Source organism: Pseudopipra pipra, chromosome 5, assembly GCF_036250125.1.
Source record: "Pseudopipra pipra isolate bDixPip1 chromosome 5, bDixPip1.hap1, whole genome shotgun sequence".
Classification (NCBI taxonomy): domain Eukaryota; kingdom Metazoa; phylum Chordata; class Aves; order Passeriformes; family Pipridae; genus Pseudopipra; species Pseudopipra pipra.
The window spans coordinates 3,855,097-3,867,477 of NC_087553.1; the positions used below are offsets into that span (position 1 = coordinate 3,855,097).

The window sequence follows — 12,381 nt, forward strand, 5'->3', positions numbered from 1 at the left end:
GAGAAAGATGTACACTGTCACAAGAAATTGTTAGTCTTTCTTGAAGTGTTGGATTTTTCCCCACATGAAGCCAACAAAAATCTGCTTTCCCATCTAAAAGGCCAAGTGTAGTCACAGATATCTACAAACATCTTGTCTCTTCTTAGTGGCTCCACCTTTTCCTCAACATGTGGCCTCCACAATGCTGCATAATCTCCACTTGGCTTCCTACTAAGCTTCTCCTAGTGTCTTCCTTATCTATTTTTCTTGACACCAGCGAAGATTCTACCATGGAAGAGAAAAAGGAAAGTGCTCTGTCAGAAATCGCAGTTGTTCATCTCTCCCCACTTCCTCTGATGAAAACGGAAAAGTGGGAATAAATATTGGTGGGAAAGCCTGCTCTATCTGCTGTTATGCCACAAACCTCAATTACAGCAAGTGCTGCAACACTCTGTGTTTTCTTAAAGATTCACACTGGAGTTAAGTATTACTCTTACATGAGTAAGTGATTACATTATGACCTCAGTTTTCACTGAAAAACAAAAGTAAAAAAAAAAACCAAGGAAATTTTAAGAAAAAAACCCAAGTCTTCATGGTCCCAGATCAAGTTCTACAGCTTCTCAAATCACAGTATATCCTGAGAGTGTGGTATAACAAGGGCCAAAGAAACCAAAACATTACTTCACCCACAAAATCTCAACATTCTTAGGTCAAGCCTTATGTCTGGTGAAGAGTGAAATTACTTGTGATGTTTGAAAACATGACTGTTCTCATCTCCCTTAGGTGCAGGACACTCTCCTCCTTCTTTCTTCCAGCAAACCAACCCATCTGCCAACATGTGATTCCTAAATTGCTTCCCTGGCTACGGAGTGTTGCCACACATTGTGGTTTGCTCCCTTATCCAGCAAGGAAGGCAGCTCTGGGACATAAGAACACAGTTACTGAAAGCAGCACGAAAGAATACTGAACACACTGATAAAAGAGGTTTTATTTCCTTTTCTGCCTCTTCCTAAAGCTCAGCCAGAATTCTGCACATTCTCACTTTGCTACTTTGGTTAACCAGACCACAGTTTTGCAGCTGTTCATCCAACTACCCATCAATATTGAAACAACTCTGACAGCAAAGGCTTTAAACTCACCTCCAGTGGCTCCTCTCCCCCTTTGGTCTGATTGTCGCCCACCTCTCCACTCTCATAATTGCTGCTCTTCTCAACCCACAATTCTGATTTTTCCACAGTCAGGCGGAGCTGATCAAGATCAGCCTTGATTTGCTTATAGTTATCCACATCTTGATTGGACACCAACAACTGAACCTGGAAATAGAGAAAATTGGAAAGCTATTACAGCAGCAGCACCAGCATTTATGCCTGGGTAATTGTCCTAGTTAGGACAGCTGAGACCATCACTGGATGGGTGTAACCCAAAACTGTGTATTCTATAGCCTTCCATGCCATTTCCCAGAAATGGTCATCAATGAACCATTTACACCATCTGCACATAGAGCCTGACTCCTCAGGCTATAAACTAGGTGCTAAGAGGCCTGTGAGACAGGAGTTGTTCTTGTCCTCACACCCATTAAGGAACCCCCCGCCCTGAGGGAGGTACTGAGCATTCCTGCCTGAACTGGAGGATATATAATCTTGGAGTCTTGGGACCTTTTTAACCACTCGTGGGATCCAGAGGAAGACTGCAGATCACTGCTCTCAACCAGACTGCAGACCACCACTCTCGACTGGACTGCAACCACCACTTTTCAACCAGACTGCACCAGCACTCTCACCAACAGGTTTTTTCCCCTCTCCTTTTCCTTTGGACTCAGGGGGCCCAAAGAACACCACTCTGTTCACGCCCCAGGGTGCTGGGTTATATATTTGGGTTTTGTGGGTTAAAACCAATTCTTTGTCTGTATAATCGTACTCATTGTATTATTTTATTAAATTGTTATTCTGATTTACAATCTCTCTTTTGAGTTGAGTTCATTTCCCCTGCTGGTTTACCTTTAAATCAGCACAGTAATTTGCTCAGCAGTTCCCTTTCTAAGCCTCTCTTTTCAGGTGCTTTATGCAACCTTCTCTATGAAATAGAAACATGGCACACACGGGCTTTTGGCCCCCATTCACCCAAAACCTTCAGCAGAGCCAGAAACTGGAGTTGCCCAAAACAGGATAGTTATAACACTCACAACATTCTCTCACCTTCTTTAATACACTGCAAAACATTTTCAGCATAAGCAGTTTACAAGCTCAGAGCAAGCTCTGATGCACTGATTATGATCCTCACAGCATTAAAGCAATAGTTATATGCTATTAAAGCATCTACCATTAGAAATAGCTAATCCTGCAGCACAGTACTTCAGAAGAAAAAGACCAAAAAAGGATGATTGGACAAGGAATCAGGGCATCCAAAGAAAAGTTAGAATGGCCAGCAACTTAAATGATCACCTACATCACCATGATCAAATATTGAAAAATAACTGTTAGGCCAGAGTAGAAAGACTTATTTCAATACAGCTGACAAACTGACTTCCAGGTTCATATAATTTCTCACTATCTGAGTGGTTGCCTCTAAGATTAATCTCATTTTTACCTTTTATTTTTGTACTGCTCAAGTTATCTAGGTTTTGTGAGTTATTTGCAGCTCTTGATTTAGCATGACCTACACATTTTCTTTCTTTGGAACACTCTCTGTTGCACCAAGATTATTAATGAAGATAATATTTAAAAAAACTAACAAGAATCTTTACAGTAAATCAATAATCACTATTAAGAAATTGTACTTATGTAAAAGATTAAGGTCACATGGTAAACAAGAACACTGATAGGTATATTTTTTAAAAAAAACCACAGCATTACATGCAGGCAGATATTCACTATTGTGTAACAAAGTTTTCATCATCATCTCTCTTGGCTTGGCAAAACCTTATTTTACAGAATTTATGAATGCTGCTCATCTGCAGACATTCATATTCCATGTTCACTGCAGAGTTTTTTTGTTTATTTCCCAATTAGCCTTTTCCTTTACAAAAACATGTTAAGCAACTCAGTCCTTGCTTACCTTGCCACTAACTAGCAAGGCCTAACTTTAAATATTGGGTGGGAGGCCATTATGCTGCACAACAAAAACATTCAACAAAAGCTTTTCAGGTCTGTATCATTCATCTACTTTTAAACAAGAGGAACATCTTACATAACAATGAGACAACAGGCTATCAAGCTCCTGAAATAAGCATCAGATGGTCTTATCAACATATGTTCTGAAGGGTTACATAACAGAGATGTCTCTGTCACCCAGCCCCATGACATCAGATCTCCCCATCCTAATCCCCTGACACATGGAGCCTGCACATGCACCATTATCAAAGGGGAAGAATAAAAGCTGGAAACAGGCTCGGCTCTGTTACTGCCTTCCTGTTATTTGGGCATACCTCTATCAGATGGCAGAGCACGGTGCAAAGACACCTGAATTAAAGCTAGAAACACCACATGGATAACAAAAGAGCTTTATCCCCAGCCTAAGCAGCCCTGAGGATGGGAAAGTCTTACTGCCAACACCTGTGCCCTGCTTGCCACACACGAGGCACTGACTCTGTCCCTGAGGGATCACTACATCCTGTGAGATGCTCACCATGGACCCGCATTTTCCCTAGTGGATGCAATGCCAGAAATAACCATTTCTGGGTGCACAGAAAGAACTATTTCTGGGTGCACAACTCTAATATACACCAGCACATATACAGTCAAAGAAGTCTGCTGATACTGGACCCTAAGGAAACTACACCATCTTGCAACAACCAGCAGTTTAGGTGGCAAAGCTTTGGAAAGTCTCCCTGCATTCCAGTTTCCTGGAATAACACCATGCCCATCCATACCTGTTTAAATGCTTGCAGAACTTCTGCTCTCTGGCTGAAGTGCTTAAATAGGAGGTGCAGAGCACCTGAGAGCAATGGAGGGTAGTCATGCATGATGAGGTGAATGAGGACCCGCAAGAAAGTTCTGCCCCCTTCATCGTCCAGCTGAACTGCATTCTTCTCTTTTCTGCAAGAAAAATGAGGGGGGAAAGCACCCAATAAAGTAAAATAAATCAGAAAAAATTAAAGCCTTATACATAAATATCCCTGCATACACAACCTTCATTTGACAGAGCTCTTAAAATCAAATGAAATCAGCTGCAGGAAGGAAATTACTTTAACATATCACTTTAACATATTTTATAAGGACTTGAATCCTGCAGTTATGTGCTGTTGCAGCAATCTTGTAGCAGAATGGACACTATGGAATGCAAGGAAGTATATGTGAAATGTGTCAAATATTGTGATTAAAATCCATATTGCAAAAACATTAATTTATGTTTTGGATAAGTTGTGCCAAGCTCATCCCCAATCCAAATTAAATGAAGTAAACTGCATTTCACAAGAGATTAATTTGACCCTTTTCTTTTCACTCCTTCCTTTTTCAGCTGCTATTAAAATTTCATTTAAGAAAAAATAAGATCAAAAATAGCAAGAATTGCCAAAAGCATCATATTTCTGGAATCATATTCATAAAGTGAAACGCCAGAAAGCAGATTAACACTTAACATATCAAAGCAGAAGTAATGTTTCCAAGAAACCATTCGGTCTCTCTGTTCATTTTAAAGATGCAGATGCCAAAGGCTGTGTGTTGTTTTACATTATGGGAGTTCAGGGAGAGGACTTGAAGGCATTGCTTCTGCTGGTAAAGACTGAGAAGGCATAAGAGACTGAGAGAGGTAAGATCACAGTGCCGACATTGCAGATCCTTCTCCCTAGCTCCAAGAAAAACTTTAAAGTCTATGGCCTTGTCTAAATGGAATTAATTTTTACTGGTATAATTATACTCATAAAATTAAACCAATATAGTGATAATGGTAATAACTCTCCAGTGTGAGTGTTTTCCGTGCTTTTTTTTTTCCCCTGTTTACAGTGTAGCTGAAATCTCTTCCCAAACTCTGCAAGCATAACTTGTGATGTACAGGCCTCTGGTGGTCCAGAAGATCATGGAAGCGGTCCACTCCTAATTTGAGGAGTCATTGGAAAGAGATTATTGTTGACATAATTTTTTAAATAGGTTCAAACAAAAAGTGCAATTACTACACGTCTAGGAGAAAAACTGAGGGTCAACAGTAACCTACTGATCCAAGAAATTTGGGGCTACAGTCAGAAGGTATACTAGGAAAAAAAAGGCTTTCTTTAGGAGCACCTGGGTGAGGCATTATAAGATAAATAAATAATTACTGTGTTTTAGCCCATACTCCTGTACATCATTTCCCAGCTGCCTTTGGGAACATGGCAAAAAACTTTCTACCAACTCTCTTACAACTAAGAGGATGGTCACTTCCAATCCCACAGCCATCCAGACCAATTGAGCTGTTTCCTTGTTTGAAATCCAGGTTCTATGTACAGGTTATACAATAACAAACAGCCAAAGGGAGAGAAAGGGGTGTGAAAACAGGCACAGAATAAAGAGAGGCTGTCCATGAGAAATACCAACATGAACAAACAGATATATACACACAGAGGTAGAGCTTCAGAGAATGTACCTGCCAGCAAACATGGTTTCAGCTTGAGCTGCAATTTCATCTATGTCAGGAACGATTGCTGGGGGGGGGAAAATCAAAATAAATATTAAAAGAAAAAAAAAGCCAGTGATCACTGTTTAATCTATTCCAAATGGAACTCTATTCCTCTCTAAAGCAGATGGTATGAAATAAAGGTCTAACTAGTCGTTCCTCAACTAGGCAAAATTTGCTGTCTGCAAGAGTAGCAGGGAAGAAACAGGACATGAGGCAGAGTTAAATTTTGTTTTACTGTTACTGAGGAAGGGCCAAATTGTAGAGATGAACCACAGCCACACGGTGCTAAGAGCTGTACTAACCGCCAGCAGTGAGCCACAAATGACAGAGATTATTAAAACTTATACCTTTTTTATTAGATAAGTCAACCCCTCTAAAGTACATACATGAATTTTAGAATATTTATCATAAACCAAATCATTTACCACACTGACATTTTCCTTTAGAATACCTTTAATATAACTTACTACCCAGTGTTATATATGTGGTCACCTCCAATTAGAGCAATTCTCCCCTACTTCCAGGTGTTCACACAGACCTTTTCAGCACTTCCATGAGCATGGGAAGGCTCCCTGAAAAAGTCACATTCCTGTACCACATTCACCTCACTTAAATCTGTCCTCCTCCAACCCCAATCATTCTTCCTGATCTACCCTCCATTCCATTTGTCACTGTGCAGCGTTTTGGGAAGAGCACAAATAAGAGAACAAAATGTCACAATGGGAAAAAGGAATTACATTTCTGTTAGAAGAGGAGAGGCCAGCAAAAATCTTATTTTCATGGAATTCCTTAAAATTTTCTTTTTTCCACAAGCTTTTCCACTTCAAGCAGCATGTGTCTTTCTGGTGTCATTAAACTCATTTTTTTGCAGTCTAATTCTACATGGAATTATTTTATACTGTAACACAACAGCAACATTTACCTGAGGCAGTCCCTGGTGTGTCAGGTGGGGATGTTGTGGAGCAATCAGCGTTTTCATTGTTTTCCCCAAACTCTCTCTTATAGATAGACAGCATGTAGGATATTCTATAGTCCAGTCTGACACTGAGAATAAACTACACGGGAAAAAAAAAAGAAGTTTTAAAAAAGACTTTTCTTCTGTCAATCCATGTTGACACCAATTATTTCACATTTCAGCTGCACTTCCAATGCCCCATGAAGACAAGAAGTGGGGCAGAGAGCAAAGACAGGCTCAAGGGTCATCCTCCCAGTTGCCTGACAGCTACCCTTCTGTTGCTCAGCTGTGGAAATGGAAAGCCATACAGGAAAAATCCTAATTCAGAGCTGGAAGTGCTACTTTTACATGGTAAAAGCGAGGCAAATAGCCAGGCTGGAAACACTAATACCGATTTAAGTCACTTGGAGAACTGACTGCCCAGCAACTGACTTCCAGTGTATCCCACAGGGATGCTCCCTGCCCACAGGAAATGCAAGCACACAATCAAACAGCTTTAAGAGCATTTAACACATTTTATAACCAGTGGAGATGAAAGCACATGTTTCTTTACCAAGGCTGAGGCGACAGGTCATCTGAAAGGTGACAAATGGTGGCAACATGTTTCTTTGGTTTATAACTAAAGTCAAACATACTTCCCAGACCCACTGCAATAGGATTTGTTTATTTTCCATGATTAAGTTACCCTGTAATTGTAAGATTTTTAAAACTAAGAATTTTCCAAGTCCACACATAGTCAACTAAGTCTCTCAGGCCATCTGTTTAATTCTGGCTGAGGGCAGAATGGAAACTCATAAGTAAAAAAGCCTTTACTTAAAGCAATAGGAGGATAGATTGGGAATTAAATTATTATAAACTGAAATATTTCTTAGAATAGAATTGCTTTAATCACCATTGTACTAGCTATGTACAATAATACAATAAATCTAAAATATTCTTTAAGAGTAATAATGAATGGTAACATGATTTAAATTAATCCTCCTTCATTGCATATTAAAGGAAACTGAATTATTTTGTATTTCTTGTGAACTAGGATCATATATATGCACATTTACTGTGATTTACCCAGCATATGAAAACTTGCTAATGTGCAGTAATTTGACCATGTGACTAAAATCCATAACCAACAAACCACAGGTTAAGTAACAAATTAGGATTAAACGCTCTCCAATCCTAGGTGCTCTTGCACTGAATGTGCTGTGGAAAAAGAAAGGATGAGACAAAATGTGATTCTCTCGGGGAATGCATAGGACAAGGTCCTGGAATCATCCTCCCGGGCGTCAATCAGTAGAGCAAGACAGTAAGGAGAAAAATTCAGTCATAGAAGCAAATGAAAATGAGAAGCAATAGAGAAGACTGGTATTATTTAGGTGATTACTTCATAACACTGTCCTTCACCATAAGTTTTAAACTAAAGGAACCAAAGAAGGCAGTACTGAGGATACTCTAACAATTGAGAGCCTTTCAGATGACAATAAAGTAATCTAAATCACCTATGAGAAGTCAGAACCAATGGGCTCCTTCAAAGGTGAAAATGGTACCAACAGATCCACAGAATTTATAGAAAACACTGAAACATTCCTTCAGGGCACAAGCAAGGAACTGCCCAAGGCAGTTGGGATTTGATACACAAAGCAAATGTGTGCTGTTCACACAGAGGAGTATTCTTCCTCATACCAAAGAGTTACTTTTACAGTGAACAGCCCAGTGAATAGCAAGAATTTGCCATTATGTGAATAAGTCAAGTCCTGTGAAATGTTTGCTATGCAACATTTCACCAATCATTATTACCTGCAAAATCTCAATGATTTTCAGTTTGGTGTCCATTACTATCACATCTTCACTGTCTGCAGGGCTGGCTTGCTTGCTTGGGTGAATGCTTGGCTGTATATCAGGGGTGCTGATGGGAAACACAGACCCTCTGCTCAGCACCATCTGAGTCATCATCTCTCCTACCCCATGGATGGTCCTCATAACGTTGTTTCCTATGCATTAAACAAAAAAATATATATTTGCCATGAGTATATCACACACTTCCCCATGTCATCAAAACCCCTTCCAGTCTCAACAGGCATACCAAAAAAGAACTCCTCAATTCCTGATCAAACTCAGGAGAAGGAATTAATTCAAATTACCCAGTGGTTTAGGGACAAATTTCCTACACTGATTTTCCGAGGTGACATTTCTTACAGGTGTGATTCCTTCCAGGTCAGCAGGTGGAAAATATGCCAAAATATTTCCAGAGCTCTGTTAACGTGTTCAATAAATCATAAAAAGTAGAGCTAAAGAAATCTTAGTAGTTCACCTAATCCATTCCTTTTGCCTGAAGGTATATTACCTACATCTAAAATAATTTCTTAAAGAAGTTTGTTTAACCCATTTTTAAGAATAATTAAGTAGTCACAGGAGAATGCCAGGCTTGAAGGCTGTCCAGAAGGTCAAACTAGTATCTGTAATCACAGTGCCCTTCATAAGTCAGTCATACATGAGGGAAAAAGTTATTTTATACTCATGTGGCAGAAACTTTATCGAGTCTAGTTGCAATGGTACCTATCACTGATGCTGGTTCAGCAAAATTTACCAAGAAATAACTCTGTTCCCACAGATTATACTGGTCTTTATAGTGAATTTTGATGTGAAAAGCATCTCAGTGAATTGATGACTATCTCCTAACAAAGGTGAGGAGAAGAAAGAATGAGAATATTGCGCTACCTACCTACATGAATTATATTCCTTTCTTGCAAAGCACAGATAGGAATGAATGGACAGAAGGAAAGGAAGGACAGCATCTCTTCACAGAAAGAGCACCAAGACCTAGATTACACCAAAGAAAAGACTGAAGGAAATGGATTTTTGCTGAGAGAAGCCTGAATAGTTCTTGTATGTCTTTTAGTGCACTTTAATCACCATGCCATGGACAAGCTTTACTCCCACTGAAGAGACCCTCTTCCCAGAAAATTTGCTGTAAAAAGCCAAAGCTCTATTTTATTTTTGTTGGCAATATCCTCCTCTTATGCCCTTCTTTCTTCAATCCACAGAGCTCAAGTACTGCACGCAGGGAAAGAGGATGACTTCAGCCCTGACTTTTAAAGGACAAGGCACAAAGAATTTGCTTTTTCAAAGTGAATGAGGCAGATTAGTGTCAGGTTTGAGGTCCCATTCATCATCTGGTCTGGTGTGCAATCACTCTGAATTGGTCTTTTGAAAATAACACTTCGAGTCCCTACAAAGGAGAGGAGGAAATGTATTTCTGAGTTTGCATGATGTCAGGAAAAAGAAGCTAGAATCAAACTAAGGGCTGGGTCCTCACTTTAGGCAGGCACAGAAAGTTCTAATTGCTTGCACCAGCATAAAGTAAGTAAAATCATTCCAAATACCCTTCTTGTGGCAAAATGAAAACAGTGCATTTTCCTTTCAAGTCAAATAAAACAGTTTGGGAATAACAGAGTACGGATATATCTTTCTCTCCCACTCCCCAACCCCTTTCTCCCAGTGTGCTAAACATTTATTTGCGCTGACCACCACTCAGTACACCTGTGTAAAGCTACGGGCCCAAGCAGAGGACCTTCAACCCTTCATGTACCTTCAGTTAAACTGACTTTTCGCATCTACTTAATCTTCAAACAATGAAATAAATGACATTATTCGTTTCATCCTGTCCTTGATGCTGATGTCCATCACAAGACCTGTAGATTGCATAGCTGCTTCATGGCATGTAATACCCCTGCTCTACATCTCAGTTGAGAAGTCATCACAACATGGTTTCAAAAGAAGATCTTTCCTTCTATATAAATAGAAGGTATTTGGAACACTCAGGAATTCTTTATTAAATATCTTCACTCAATGGGGTAAATGATAATTAAACCACTTAAGTCTAAGACAAGCCCAGAAGATATTCTTTCAAAAACTAGATAAAACTGCAGTTTGTCCTAAATGAGGCAGAAGAATTCCACTTTATCTTGTAAAGCTCCTGCTCACCCTTCAAGACTGAAGTCTATTTGGTATAAAGTTAACAAAGAACTTTGAGTCTTTTGGATAAGGATATCTTGGGTGGACCTCAAATTCCTGGAGAAAGCAAGTTGGGATTTTGTCTAGAGCACACATCTGGCTTATTTTCTCAGCTGTCACTGGGGTGCTGCACAGGCATGGCAGGGAAGGGGACTGAACTCTCTCCATTATCAAGGAATTAGCCACTCTCTCTCATTTATGACCCCCATAAATGAGGAGGCCACCTTCTCCACCTCTAAAAAGGACAGTGAGAGACCTGAAATAACAAAGACTGTGAGGCACTAAATGTAATATTGGACCCTAGAAAATCATCTAGGAAATAGAAAAAAATTACTGCTGTCCTTTCCCCTTACCCACGGAACACCAGTGGTCAAAGATGGTACAAACCAGTGCGAATCCCAACAGCCTCGTTGACAAGGATAAATCCTCTGTCCACAACATTCCTTTACTGCTGACCTTCATGCAACTGATTCTCAACAAACAGAAGAAGGAAAGAAAGGGATGATTAAGGTGGTGCTTATTATCCCTGCCATTTCAAATTGTAGTTCATTAATGCATAGGAAGGGATTCCAGTGAGAGAAAAGTCTACTTAATCCAGTTCAGTATTTACAGCTGAAATGGGTCGTGGCTCAATACTGCATGATTTCTGTCAATAACAGCAGTGAGACAAGGTGTCAGGAGTACCTCCATTTTCAAAAACTTTCTAACTAACTGCTTGGTTCTGACTATAATTTTCAACTAACTCAGAGCAGGCTTGGGGAGAACACTCCCAGAGCTGAAATGCTACAGCAACTGGAGCAATTCAGCATTTCTTTTCAGGAAAGGTATTTTAGCAACCATGTTTTGTAGGGTGCTGATGAAATGTAACCATCTCTAAGGAGCAGACAGCAGCCAACCAGCACATTCAGGGCTGGCAGTGAGGCAGCTGATGTGTCTCAACACTGAGAGGAACTGCTCTACTCTGTGAAAGAAGCCATGGGGATCATTCATGGACATAAAGAGTGGGGAGTAGCTTCTCTTCCAAAAGACCCCCCCCCCCAGGTAATCAGTGTTCACAGTGCTCAGTGTTATCTGTCCAGCCTTGCAAGTCTAGACTGAGTTAAGCATGGATTTAAATCTGTCACTCACATACATAGGGCCCACAGCAGTCTTGCTAGTGAGCTGCTTCTCCTTGCTATGCTTTTGTGTCCTCTTGGCTTTAATACAGTTATCTCAGCAGGGAAGGGTGTGTGTCTCTGAGGTAAGGCACACACGAAGGTTACTGAGGCTTAAAGAGTGACTGACGATGTCCACTAAGCTTGCAACAATGCAAGACAAAATACACTGGCTCAATAAAAGAGATTTAAGTTCTTAGTACATAGGCACACAATGACTAAAATAAGGGAGCCCTGATCTTAGTCAAAGCTCCAAAGTGCTTCCTGAATACCAATGACCAAAGAAAAATTAACTTACTGCCTCAGCTGGTTAACTGAGCTAAATCAGGAGAGAGAGCAAGCAGATGAGAACCCTGATTACTTTTGTGTGCACTTTGCCAGAGAAGCCTGAGCTGTGCCTTCATGTGGGACTGCCACCCTTAACCTGCTGACCTCAGCTTTTGTTATTTGCTTTGAGGTCAAGGTATTAACGTTTATGTAAGTCTGTGAAGCGTGGCAGGGAGACAATGGTCATTGCAATGTCACAATGTTGGTGTGTGCAGCCACCTCCCTCACTGGCAAACCACTGCAGAAGTGCTCAGAGCTGTGACTGACCAACAGAGGAAAACAACGCAAGGCAACCTCTATGGATCTTTTTTCCAGTTTTCCCTTCCCGTCTGCCAAGACAAGCCAGATGCCAAGAGCCTTCCCTAAGCA

The 12,381-nt window shown here is 40.3% G+C and overlaps 1 protein-coding gene across 5 annotated transcripts in view; it reads right to left on the minus strand.

The window, feature by feature from the left end:
* Window positions 1-12,381, minus strand: part of ITPR2 (inositol 1,4,5-trisphosphate receptor type 2) — a 270,280-nt gene that overhangs the window by 144,803 nt on the left and 113,096 nt on the right. For all 5 annotated transcript variants that reach the window (XM_064654170.1, XM_064654172.1, XM_064654171.1 and 2 more), the window contains 5 exons: window positions 8,315-8,508; window positions 6,491-6,623; window positions 5,536-5,593; window positions 3,848-4,013; window positions 1,119-1,292 (listed from right to left, as the gene is read on the minus strand). In XM_064654170.1, coding sequence (XP_064510240.1) covers window positions 1,119-1,292; window positions 3,848-4,013; window positions 5,536-5,593; window positions 6,491-6,623; window positions 8,315-8,508 — 725 coding nt within the window. The remainder of the gene's footprint in view (window positions 1-1,118; window positions 1,293-3,847; window positions 4,014-5,535; window positions 5,594-6,490; window positions 6,624-8,314; window positions 8,509-12,381) is intronic.